Source organism: Mustelus asterias, chromosome 30 (assembly GCF_964213995.1).
Source record: "Mustelus asterias chromosome 30, sMusAst1.hap1.1, whole genome shotgun sequence".
NCBI lineage: Eukaryota > Metazoa > Chordata > Chondrichthyes > Carcharhiniformes > Triakidae > Mustelus > Mustelus asterias.
This window is the reverse complement of record NC_135830.1, coordinates 19295248-19309312: the sequence shown is the minus strand read 5'-3', so window position 1 is coordinate 19309312 and position 14065 is coordinate 19295248. Positions and strand designations below refer to the sequence as shown.

At 45.1% G+C, this 14065-nt stretch overlaps 1 protein-coding gene and 1 gene segment (V, D, J or C); one reads left to right on the top strand and one right to left on the bottom strand.

Moving 5' to 3' along the window:
* Nucleotides 1-3433, bottom strand: part of LOC144480936 (Ig heavy chain C region-like) — a 35201-nt gene extending 31768 nt beyond the window's left edge. Inside the window, 1 exon segment of the C gene segment in view lies at nucleotides 3370-3433. Within this exon segment, the coding sequence occupies nucleotides 3370-3433 (64 nt within the window).
* A 7326-nt stretch (nucleotides 3434-10759) lies between these two features.
* On the top strand, nucleotides 10760-13673 carry LOC144480935 (putative G-protein coupled receptor 139). Its single transcript, XM_078200558.1, has 2 exons — nucleotides 10760-10829; nucleotides 12772-13673. Exons 1-2 carry the CDS (start codon nucleotides 10760-10762, stop codon nucleotides 13671-13673), a joined length of 972 nt encoding a protein of 323 aa, XP_078056684.1.
* The last annotated feature ends 392 nt before the right edge of the window (nucleotides 13674-14065 follow it).

Genomic DNA, 14065 nt, shown 5'->3' with positions numbered 1-14065 from the left:
TTCCTCTTAGAGTGAAGGGCAAGTTGAGAAAAGCATGAAAGTTAGGGAACTTGGGGAAATAAATAGTGATGTCTAGAGGAGTGTACATATCACTGAGAAAGAGGTTGCAAGTCTTAAAGTGCATCAAGGTAGATAAATTCCCGGGACCTGATGAAGTGTATCCCAGGACATTGTGGGAGGCGAGGGAAGAAATTGCGAGCCCCCGGCAGAGATATTTGGATCATCGATAGTCACGGGTGAGGTGCCTGAAGATTGGAGAGTGGCAGATGTTGACCGTTGTTTAAGAAGGGCTGCAGGAAAAAGCCTGGGAACTACAGGCCAGTGAGCCTCACATCTGTGGTGGTAAGTTGTCGGAAGGTATTTTGAGAGACAGGATCTACAGGCACTTAGAGATGCAACGACTGATTAGAGACAGTCAGCATGGCTTTGTGAGTGGAAAATCATGTCTCACAAATTTGATTGAGTTTTTTTGAAGGGGTAACCAGGAAAGTAACCAGGGCAGTGCAGTTGATGTTGTCTACATGGACTTTAGCAAGGCCTTTGACAAGGTACTTCATGGTAGGTTGTTGCATAAGGTTAAATTCCATGGGATCCAGGGTGAGGTCTCTAAATGGATACAAAATTGCCTTCTTGACAGAAGCCAGAGGGTGGCTTTAGAGGGTTGTTTTTCAAACGGGATGCCTGTGAGCAGCAGTGTGCCTCAGGGATGAACGCTGTTATTTGTCATCGATATTAATGATTTGGATGAGAATATAGGATGCATGGTTAGTAAGTTTGCAGATGACACGAAGATTGGTGGCACAGTGAAGAAAGTTATCTACGATTGCAACGTGATCTAGATCAATTGGGCCACTGGGCTGACGAATGGCAGATGGAGTTTAATTTAGATAAATCCGAGGTGATGCATTTTGGTAGATTGAACCAGGGCAGGACTTACTCAGTTAATGGTAAGGCATTGGGGAGAGTTACAGAACAAAGAGATCCAGGGGGACATGTTCATAGCTCATTGAAAGTGGAGTCACAGGTGGACAGAGTTGTGAAGAAGGCATTCAGAATGCTTGGTTTCATTGGTCAGAATATTGAATACAGGAGTTGGAACGTCTTGTTGAAGTTGTACAAGACATTGTACACTTGGGAATACTGTGTACAGTTGTGGTCACCCTATTTAGAAAAGATATTACTAAACTAGAAAAAGTGCAGAAGAGATTTACTAGGATGCTACCGGGACTTGATGGATTGAGTTATAAGGAGAGGTTGGATAGGCTGGGACTTTTTTCTCTGGAGTGTAGAAGGCTGAGGGGTGACCTTATAGAGGTCGATGAAATAATGAGGGGCATAGATCAGCTAGATAGTCAATATCTTTTGCCAAAGGTAGGGGGGTCTAAAACTAGAGGGCATAGGTTTAAGGTGAGAGGGGAGAGATACAGAAGTGTGCAGAGGGGCATTTTTTTCACACAGAGGTGGTGAGTGCCTGGAACAAGCTGCCACAGGTAGTAGTAGAGGCGGGTACAATTTTATCTTTTAGAAAGCACTTAGAAAGTTACATGGGTAAGATGGGTATAGAGGGATATGGGCCAAATGCGGGCAACTGGGATTAGCTGAGGGGTTTAAAAAAAGAGCGGCTTGGACAAGTTGAGCCGAAGGGCCTGTTTCCATGCTCTACACTTCTACAGCTCTATGACTGTATTTACACAATACACCCCCGTACAACTACTGCTTCACGGTCGAATTAAACATGGGAATGTTAGTCAAAACCGGAAAGCACAGTGGAGACTCATGTTACAGGATCGAAGGATTGCGGTCAAACAGACCTGGTCCCGACATTCCTGTCAGACAACCTAACCTACGGGGTGGGAGGGGGGGTCGGGGGGAGGGGGGGTGGGCGAGCGCCATGAATGTCAGGTTCCAGCTATAAAAGACCCCAAGGGACCATTTTTGCCAAATAAAAGGGGGGGGGGGGGGGAGCCAGAGGAATCAGCCACACCCAGGCTCAGGACAGTTAAAAAATCTTTGTAGATTGGTCATCCATGGTGGAAGAGGGAAACAGGAGGTCAGGATGTGGGATATATGTGGAAGACCAAAAAGGCAAGCCCCTGAGGGAGATAGCCTTAAAACGTCCAGCACACATGAGTGCACAGGCTGCAGAACTGGCAGCGATAGCATATGTAGTCAGCCACCCTGACCTGTTCCCCACACCCGCAGACATACACTCCAATAGCATGTATGTCTGCAACAGTTTAACTGACTTCATGCCCCTATGGGAAGCAAGAGGATTCGTATTGGCAGATGGGAAACCTCTGCCATCAGCCCCACTGTTAAGATTTATTTTCCAGGCTGCCCAAAACCAGGAATATGGCATAATTAAAGTAAAGGCCCAACACCGCACCTCCCTACTTGGAAACATAAGGGCGGATGAATTAGCCAAACAGATTGCTCGAGAGGGGGAATTTTGGCAACCAATAGTTACAGAGCGAATTGATGCCGTAACTGTTAGCCAGACCATGGTCGAAGACCCAAAGCAAGCCCAGATCAGTGACCAGGACCTGAAATAAATTCAGGAAAGGGCAAACCCCGCCTCCTTTGAAAAATGGCGAGTCGCAATATCGGTACAGGATGGGCCTGTCCTTAAGGACGACCGATAGTGGTCCCAACCAGGGACCGTAACCAAATCATTTTCCAAAACCACGATGTCCAGGGCCATCAAGGGGCAGGAACCACAAGTGAGCGAATCAAAGAATTGTGCTGGTGGCCAAACCTAGAACAGGACGTGCGGCATTACGTGGATAATTGTATCATCTGCGCACAGAACAATCCTGATAAACATTCCCGCAAAGGGGAACTGAGGCACACTTGCCCTGTGGAAGGTCCCTGAACAAATCCCAAGATTGACTATATTGGTCCCGTACCGCCCGGAGTGGGAGGTTACAAATATATTCTGGTCATTGTAGACACTTTTAGTAAATGAGTGGAAGCTTTTCCAACCCGCACGAACACAGCCAAGGTCACGGCTGATATCCTAGTGTAGCACATAGTCACTCGCTGGGGCCTTCCCCGCAGCATCGACTCGGACCAGGGCACTCACTTCACTGCCCAAGTAATGCAAAGGGTAATGGAATTGGTGGGGATAAAGCAACAATTCCACATTGCTTACCACCCCAAATCTAGGGGTATAGTAGAGAGGATGAACCGTAGCCTCAAAGATATGATCCGGAAGACCGTTCAGCAGAACAATCCCTCCTGAAACAAACTCCTCCCCTTCATATTAATGACAGTGTGCAATTCCGTATCTAGTTCCACCGGATTCACCCCCCGCCACCCCTTCATTTGTCCTCATGATCGGGCAACCTATGCGAGGAATTGAACCTTTACTTGCGTTGGATCTGTCCGGGCCCGAAATCACGACCCTCACCCACGAGAATGCCGCGAGAGCCATCCTGGAAAACATACAGGCCGCACAACGGGCTACAGCCGTTAAGATAGGCAAACGGAAGCAGCAAGGTAAGGCCTACTTTGATGGTCAGGTAAAACACATCGAATAGGAGGTTGGGCAACAGGCAATGCTCAGAGTCTTCCAGCCTGATACGATCTTGTCCCCCAAATATGCCAGACCTTATCTAGTGGTAGATAAGGCCAACCCTTTGGTAGACAAGGTCATGGGAGACCACAAGAAAGCCGGGTTGGTACCATATGAACCAAATGAAGGCATTCGGTTCCCATCAAAATTTTCACCAACACCACGTCACTCGGAGACGTCTTTGAGCCACAAAGGAGCCCCAACCCTCACCCCATACCACCGGACCCAAATCAGGTTCACAACCTGTACCCCAGGTTATCGACCCCCACCCGGTATCCCCAGGACCAGCACACGCATCCTCGGTTCCAGCCCCATTCTACAGGGCTTCAGGAATAAAACCCCGGCCCAGGGGACACCGGCGAAAAGAATGGGGCACCCGCAAACCTTACCCCCTATGGCGCCCCTGGTACTGGGACTCCCAGAGCCGTTTGACCCAGCGCTCACTACCGGAGGTGGTAACGCAGTGGGTACCCGGCAGCCAAAGCCCGCCCAAGTAGGTTCCCTCCACTAAGGAAGAATCAGGACATCACAGTCCAAATTGTAAATAGCTTTATCTGTCCACTCCACACATCACACAATTGAAAACGGTTTCTTATCTGCCCACATTGCACTGTGCCATAATCTTCCAACACACCACAGTTTGGTTGTGGATGAAGAATCTATTGTTTATACTGTGCAATTGTCCTCCAACAACAAGGACACATGCCACATGCCCAACATTTTATTTTCACGCTCTGCAAACTCCTCACCCCACTGAGCCCCATTAAACACTGATTGCCGACCAACTCTTCGTATGACACTATTGGGCCTTTAGTATTCATTTCCTTATATCTTTGTTTTTTTTTAAGAAAAGAGGGGAGTCTTACCACATTCTAGTAATGAAAAGGAAAAGAGAATCAGGTATTAATAAGAATTAACAGGTGCTACCTTGATCTCCCCCAGAATGAACTTCATACTTCTCTGGTATCTGGGACACCTCGTCTCAGACCGAACCACAGACGCCACACCAACTGAAGACCAGAAAATCAACTTCCAATACCCCCGATATATGTGGTTCACCCCACCTGTTGCAGGCAAATGTGAGGATGGCATCCTCTGGGTACACCCCAATAAGAGCATTACCTATGGGTGTAACAACCAAAGAGTGTTGTACAGGAAAGATAATGGGAACTCTGATTACTGCTCCCTAAGGACGGCCCCCATTAGTGATTGATGGGCGTACACTAACCATGTGTGAATGGAGTTAGCCTGTGTAGCCAATGGCCCAGAAAAAGTGCTGGAATTAGGAAAGAAGTGCCCTGGTAAGGTTATTCAGAACGAGTACATATACTATGAAATTAAGAATGGGTTAAGACCAACTGTTAGCACACCCATCCCCACTTGTCCCGAAACCACCCCAGGGCCTCAAAACGGGTTGATACTAAAACATACAGGGAAAATATTATTCAACACACACACTACGAATTGGGACCAGTCGTGGTGGATTTAGCCAGAACACAATTACTAGACTGGTGCCCCTCCCCTTCGTTTTGTATATACCCTATTGATGTATTGTTTCCTTTATTGCTTTTTAAAATTATTTTCATAGAAATCATACAGTACAGAAAGAGGCCATTCGGCCCATCAAGTCTGCACCGATCACAATCCCACCCAGGCCCTACCCCCACATCCCTACATATTTACCCACTAATCCCTCTAACCTACGCATCTCAGGACACTAAGGGGCAATTTTAGCATGGCCAATTAACCTAACCCGCACATCTTTGGACTGTGGGAGGAAACCGGAGCACCCGGAGGAAACCCACGCAGACACGAGGAGAACGTGCAAACTCCACACAGACAGTGACCCAAGCCGGGAATCGAACCCAGGTCCCTGGAGCTGTGAAGCAGCAGTGCTAACCACTGTGCTACCGTGCCGCCCTTTATTTTATTTAAATTTGTTGGTACTACTGTGGGTTAGGGATGATACTATCAACTCCGGATTCGGGGTACTTGCTGATTGAGATGGTTTGGTAAGGATTGTGTGATCCAGTGAGCGTTAGCGAACTGGAGCAAGAGGAGGGAGCGTGGTAATATAATCAGAACATAGTTTTAAGGCTGATTAAATTGGATATCCTAAATTAAAGAATTGGGCATATTAAAATCAAACACAGTCAAACCTCGGGCAAGCCAATTGTACAAATACACAAACATGTCTGGGCTTGGCCCATCAATCACCTGTCAAAGATCATTGCACTCTACTGAGACCCAGCAGGAGATCATCACACCCCATTGAAATGCACTGGCCTATTGTTAGAAGTCCTGTTGGACTTTAACCTGGTGTTGTTAAAACTCTTACTCTATTGTTAGAAGCCCAGATCGGGCCAGACTTTCTGTCACCTATAGTTCCTGCAGCTATCCTATCTGGCAACAGGCTACATGGAAGCAACAGCATGGAGATGGACACGTCCCGGTGTCCTGTCAGGCAGACATCAGGAAACCTACTGGGTATTGGAACCTCCTCCTGGGGCCTCATTGGCCGGAAACCAGAGAAGCTTCTGGAAAGACAGGCAGGCAGGGGGATAAAGGTACACATTTCAGACACCAGCAGCGAAGACTCGACGAGGGAGGCTCCCTTGACCATCCGGAAGACTGACCAAAGAAGGAAGGAAGGAAGAAGCTGCCATCAAGACTCACCTTCGTGATGACGGACCAGAGGGACTCAGAGAATCGAGCCTGCAGTTTAACCAAACCATCTTTGCGGGTAGTATACTTGAATCTGGTGTATCATCTTGTTATATGTGGGTAATTTAAGGGTTAATAGTGTTGTTATTAATAAACTTATTGAACCTTTACTGGTGTTTGTCCTTTGTTCATCTTGCAAATAAGGGTAACCGGGATAAAACCTTGGAGTAAGCAAACAGGTCGAAAGTATCCGAGAATTAACAGGTACAACACAGGATATCCGCAATACCCTAACAAATGTCCACCCAAACACATGATTCTCATTATAATGTCTGTTGTTTACAATTTTCTTTTGTGCGGCTCATATCCTCCGGATTAATTACAGCCCATTGATTCACCTTGGAGAAAAATACCGGCTTGTCTCCCATTTTATACAACCATGTTCCTGTCGACCGATTTTGCACCCCAGTATGGATTTTCAAAGAAAAGTCAAAGTTTTAGGCACGATTTGCTCAGAAATTAAACCACGTGATGGAATCTACAATGAAATATCAGCCTTTGTTGTTTTACCAGGCACTGATTATTACTGTATTTGACTATGACACTGGACTCTGCCTTTGTTCGTGTTTCACCAGATTATTGTTGCCCTAGTCTCAGCCTCCTGGATTACAGACCTTCCTGTATGGGTTTAACACGGTCCTGTCGTTTTTATATATTCTGCTGATTCCTTTCTGCTTGACTTACAGGCGCAGTTTTACCAATAATATTTTACCACACCTTGATCATTATCTCAAAAATTTCTGCATCTTTTGATAATCGTATTAGTTTCTGATTGCACAGATTTTCTTCAGGCCCTCGCTGTTATTATACTAGGCTCTGGTCCCTTAATTATCACACCAGACTCTGTCTCATTCCCAGTTTCTCAAGGCCTGTGTCTGATCGTTCTGGTCCGCGGTTTCCCGGCTAATATAGAGCAAACATAGCCGAATGATCATTGAGGAAGCTTTTAACTCTGGTTGTGTAATGATTGAACTTGGCACACTTGTTCCTGCCTCTGTTCAGATAACACGGGACCCTTTCACAGTTGTCAATACACAATCGCTTTGCTTCTCATTACACCAGAACCTGCTAAAATGTGGATTACTCTGCAACAATTCATTGTTTATACTTCAGTTGGTTTTGCTCCTGTTAACATTCCACTAGATCATTTCGCTGTTGATATTCCACTTGATTCTGCATCTATTAACTTTAAGACAGACCATGTCATTGTTTATATTACATTAGGCCTAACATATTAACGCATTAGACACGTATCTTCATTAAATTGACCCTGTCACTGCTATACTGTGCTAAGTCATATCCACTTAGAGTCATAGAGTCATAGAGGTTTACAACATGGAAACAGGTCCTTCGGCCCAACCTGTCCATGCCGCCCTTTCTTTTTTAAAACCCCTAAGCTAATCCCAAATACCCGCATTTGGCTCATATCCCTCTATACCCATCATACCCATGTAACTATCTAAATGCTTTTTAAAAGACAAAATTGCACCCGCCTCTGCTACTACCTCTGGCAGCTTGTTCCAGACACTCACCACCCTCTGTGTGAAAGAAATGCCCCTCTGGACACTTTTCTATCTTTCTCCTCTCACCTTAAACCTATGCCCTCTAGTTTTAGACACCCCTACCTTCGGGAAAACATATTGACTATCTAGCTGATCTGTGCCCCTCATTACTTTATAGACCCCTATAAGATCACCCCTCAGACACCTACGCTCCAGGGAAAAACGTCCCAGTCTATCCAGTCTCTCCTTATAACTCAATCCATCAAGTCCCAGCAGAGTTCTAGTAAATCTTTTCTGCACTCTTTCTAGTTTAATAATATCCTTTCTATAATAGGGTGACCAGAATTGCACACAGTATTCCAAGTGTGGCCTTACCAATGTCTTGTACAACTTCAACAAGACGTTCCAACTCCTGTATTCAATGTTCTGACCGATGAAACCAAGCAGGCCGAATGCCTTCTTCACAACTCTGTCCACCCGTGACTCCACTTTCAAGGAGCTATGAACATGTACCCCTAGATCTCTTTGTTCTGCAACTCTGCCTAATGCCCTACCATTAACTGAGTAAGTCCTGCCCTGGTTCAATCTACCAAAATGCATCTCCTCGCATTTGTCGAAATTAAATTCCATCTGCCATTCGTCAGCCCACTGGCCCAATTGATCAAGATCCCGTTGCAATCGGAGAAAACTTTCTTCACTGTCCACTATGCTACCAATGTTAGTGTTATCTGCAAACTTACTGGCCATGCCTCCTATATTCTCATCCGAATCATTAATATAAATGACAAATAACAGTGGACCCAGCACTGATCCCTGAGTCACACCGCTGGTCACAGGCCTCCAGTTTGAAGAAAAACTCTCAACAATCATCCTCTGGCTTCTGTCAAGAAGCAAATTTTGTATCCATTTAGATACCTCACCCAGGATCCCGTGAGATTTAACCTTATGCAACAGCCTACCATGCGGTACATTGTCAAAGGCCTTGCTAAAGTCCATGTAGACAACATCAACTGCACTGCCCTCATCTACCTTCTTGATTACCCCTTCAAAAAACTCAATCAAATTTGTGAGACATGATTTCCCACTCACAAAGCCATGCTGACTGTCCCTAATCAGTCCTTGCGTCTCTAAATGCCTGTATATACCGTCTCTCACTTGACGAGAAAATATCTGTGCATTTTCCTGGACCATGCCTCACGAGGTGATGTCTATGTTCCGATTTGACAACAACAGAATTACCCCATTAAAGCCTGCCTGAGTTTATGTTGTTCTAGAACCTAACTGAATTGTTACTCAAACAGATCATTGTTACTTTTATATTACATCGCTCCTGTCACGTTCACATTTCAATCGACTGTCTCAGTTGTTAAAGTGCAGGAACATTTATCTTTCTACATTGCATGAACCGTCTCCATTGCCTGTGAGCTTCATTCTCTATTTTTCAGTTATTTTTCAGTAATTAATTCGCCCGAAGACTCCCTATTTATATCGCATCATTCGTCAATTGTTACGGAATCAGAAACTCTGAACCCGAGTGCTTGGCTGTCCTTCTTGTACTTGTGGTTTTGTGCGATAAACGTACAGTTCTGCATTGCACTATTGCCCTGAATTTCCATGTGACTGTCAGACTATCCAGCTACTCCTTATGACTTTGGAGAGAGCGCAGAGAAGGTTTACCAGGATGTTGCCTGGTATGGAGGGTCTTAGCTATGAGGAGAGATTGGGTAGACTGGGGTTGTTCTCCTTGGAAAGACGGAGAATGAGGGGAGATCTAATAGAGGTATACAAGATTATGAAGGGTATGGATAGGGTGAACAGTGGGAAGCTTTTTCCCAGGTCGGAGGTGACGATCACGAGGGGTCACGGGCTCAAGCTGAGAGGGGCGAAGTATAACTCAGACATCAGAGGGACGTTTTTTACACAGAGGGTGGTGGGGGCCTGGAATGCGCTGCCAAGTAGAGTGGTGGAGGCAGGCACGCTGACATCGTTTAAGACTTACCTGGATAGTCACATGAGCAGCCTGGGAATGGAGGGATACAAACGATTGGTCTAGTTGGACCAAGGAGCGGCACAGGCTTGGAGGGCCGAAGGGCCTGTTTCCTGTGCTGTACTGTTCTTTGTTATTTGTTCTTTGACTCAAACCATTAAGTCCCGGGGACATCCTGGTAAATCTTTTCTGCACTCTTTCTAATTTAATAATATTCTTTCTATAATATTGTGAACAGAACTGTACACAGTATTCCATGTATAGCCTGACTAAAGTCTTCTACAACTTCAACAACACGTCCCAACTCCTGTATTCAATGTTCTGACCAATGAAATCAAGCATGCCGTATGCCTTCTTCAGAATTCTGCCCACTTATGACTCCACTTTCAAGGAGCTACGAACCTATACTCCGAGATCTCTCCGTTCTATAACTCCCCCCAACACCCCACCATTAACTGCATTAACTGAATAAGTCCTTCCACCAAAATGCATCACCTCGACTTAATCTTCATTAAATTCCATCTACCATTTTCAACCCACTGGCCCAATTGATCAAGATCCAGCTACAATCCGAGATAACCTTCTTCAATGTCCACTATGCCACCAATCTTGGTGTCATCTGTAAACTTACTAACCATGCCTCTTAAATTCTCATCCAAATCATTTATCTAAATGACAAAAAAACAGTGGACCCAGCACCGATGCCTGAGGCACACCGCTGGTCACAGGCCTCCAGTTTGAAAAACAACCCTCTACAACCACACTGTGTCTCCTGCCATCAAGCCAATTTTGTAACCATTTGGCTGCCTCACCCTGACTTAATCTGTTTGTTCGCAGAACCGTAACAAAGGTGTATGTTGTAAATTAATTATCCCTCTGGAGATTCTCACGAGGAATAAATGAGGGGCGTTTTGAAATTGATGCAGCAATACAGAGTCGAGCTCCTGGATTTCTTTTAGCTCCTGAAAGAGGATGCACGGACCAGTGAATGGCCTCTTCTTTGCTGTTTGCTATCCAATTCTTGCTGCTATTGGTGCCCCAGGTAAGTACTGGATAACAAACAAGTAATTATTCTCTCTTTTGTAAGTGTTCATAAATTTTGTATTTTCCCTTTTAGGATTGTGCTCAATGTTTTGCTTGCGTGAGGAAATTCAACCAGGCAAATATACAGACGTAAGTTACATATGACAGCGTGTTATGGTGAACTAAAGTGCATTAATCATACTTCCGTTGTGGGGCATTACAAGACACTACTGCAATTATTTTGCTGCAATTTAGAGAAATAGTTTGTAATCACTGGAATATGAATTGTAGTATCGGGTATTGCGTGAATCAAAATCTGTTTTATATTTTAACATTAATTTTCATGCCAATGTAATCAAATGCAATCTAGTGTGTTAGCGTCATGTGGAACGATGGTGTATTATGGTGCAGCAAAGTACTTTTTCGTGCATAGATATTATTCGTGTCAGAAAGGTATCAGTGTAAGCATTATATATTAGTTGAGATGCAGAGATGTATTCAGTGATTACACTAATGAACAGTGCGTCCACTGGAAAAATGCAATAGTGACAGTATATTGGATTGTCCCAACTTTCATTTTTATAGAAACATAGAAGATAGGAGCAGGAGGAGGCCATTTGACCCTTCGAGACTGCTGCACCATTCGTTGCGATCATGGCTGATCATCCAACTCAATAGCCAAATCCTCCTTTTCCCGCGTAACCTTTGATCCCATTCGCCCCACGTGCTACATCCAGCCGCCTCTTGAATACATTATTTTATTTTATTGTACGTATTTTGCTCAAACATACGTTCATTGCTTTTATTCACTTACGAGATGTGGGCATCGCTGATTGGGCCAACATATATTGCGCATTCCTAATGCCCTTGAGAAGGTGGTGATGAATTGTCCTCTTTTCTCCTCCGCTGCTGTCCTTGAGGTGTAGATCCACTCACAGTGCTGTTAGGAAGAGAGTTCCAAGAATTTGACCCAGTGACAGTGAAGGAACATGATATATCTTCGGAATTAATGATGGAAACGTTTTAAATCTATAACTGGGGATTCAAGAATTTTAAGCTATTATTTATTTTGTCTTTGACTGGTAGGTTTTGTACATTTTGAATGATTACGTTTTGAGCAATTAGCGAATGCTGCTGTCCCTGGCAAGGCCAACATTTTTTTGTTCATCTGTCATTTTCACTTGAAAAAGCTAAGTTATACTTGTCCCTTCAGAAATTCTATTACATATGGTGAGGATACTTCCCATGAGCTTTAACAAACGAATTCATGACCAATTGGCTCAGTAAATTTTCACGCAAGGTTTGATCAAAGAGGTAGGTGATAATGAACGTCCAAAAGAAGGAAGAACAAACAGAAATTCTGAGGGAAGGAATTCCAGAGATGAAGTCCTCAAGAGCTCAAGACATAACTGCTACTAATGAACGATTAGTACCATGGATGCTCATCAGAGCAGAATTATAGTTCAACTGAGAGCTTAGGTCGTTGTAGAACGTTACAGCGCGGGGGGGGGGGGGGGGGGGCGGGGGGGGAGGGGGGGGGGGGGGAGAAAGAGCAGGAAATTGAAACATCGAATGTTTCGATTGTTAAAACCCAGACATTGCCGGAATGGGACTCAACATATGGGATCAGTGAGCATAGTAATGATGGAGGGACGCGACTTGATCTGAAATAAAAGTCACGGGCAGCAAATATTTCGAATGATCTTCAACTGCACAGCTAGCTCCTCGGATTAATTCAGTGACCAGATAGCCGAGTTTGTGGTGGGGACTGATTCTAATCGTGTCAGTATTGACACGTTTGATCCAGCATTGGATGTAGAAAAAAGACGATAGCTTTGGAAGATTTGTAATATGGGGGTGGCAAAGGAACTTCTCAGGAAGGATTCAGTATCTGATTAGATGAGGCAGAAGTTGGTGTTTCGAGTTCCCTCGGTGAATCTCTCTCCTTTAATTTCTCACAGCCAACTTGTTGGCGATTATAATCTTATCCCGAGGACGGTGCGGACTCTCCCGGTGCATCACCTACTACCTGGTGGCGATAGCGGTGAGCGATTTCCTGGTCATCATCACTGCCGTCATCCTCAATCGGATTGGCCGCATCTACTTTGCTAACAGTGTCTTGTCCACCACCCCAGCGTGTGCAGTGAGCATTGTGCTGGTCTTTGCGACCCGGGATGGGTCAGTATGGCTGACAGTAGCTTTCACCATCGACCGTTTTGTCGCTATCTGCTGCCAGAGCCTGAAGACCAGATATTGTACCGAGAAAACAGCATTGCGGGTTATAGGAATAGTCTGTGCCCTAAGCTGTGCCAAGAACGCCCCTTTGTACTTTGTCTGCCAGCCTTTGTACATCCTGGACGGTGTGCCCTGGTTCTGTGACCGCAGATCCACCTACTTCACAATGCCCGCCTGGAAGGCCTATGACTGGGTGGACCGCATCTTAACTCCCTTTTTTCCATTTTTCCTTATTCTGCTGCTCAACGTTCTGACTGTGAGACACATCTTAGCGGCCAGCAGAGCCCGCAGGAGGCTTCGGGGCTCGGAGAGTCACGGGGACCCCGAGATGGCCAACCGCAAGAGGTCCATTATCCTCCTCTTCACTATTGCGCTCAGCTTCCTCCTCCTCTGGGTCACCTATGTCGTACACTTCCTCTATGTGCGGATTAAAGGCAAGGGCTACTTTAACAGTTCAGATTTCAAAGACCCTCAGTACATCCTCCAGGAGACAGCCAACATGCTCCAGGTGGTCAGTTCCTGCAACAACGTCTTCATCTATGCGGTGGCCCAGACCAAGTTCCGAGAGGAGATGAAGAATGTGTTGACCTGGCCCGTCACCAGGTTCACTCGCTGCCTTAAGCACTAAATAAAAATAGAGCACAACATTCTCGTGTTATTTTACTTTCATCAGAGGGGCTCCTTGTATCTAGTTCTCTCTCTCTTTCTCTCTCTCTCGACTTACCTACCTGTCTGTCTGTCTGGCCAATTAATAGATTGGGAATATGTACAAATCCTTTACAATCAACCTTTCTTTCACTATGTCCATCTAGATATGCGAGAAGTGGGGTTTCTTTGTCGATCAATTTACATGCAATGTTGTAATTAAAAAATACCAATGCAATGTATCAGACAATATAGCTTCACGACGTTGTAACTGTCGACACTGACATTTGAATGGTGAGATGTAATACATTTGAATGTCATCTGTACTTCTAAAAGTCTTGACATGGGAGAAGTTTAACAATGCAGCGGGAGACA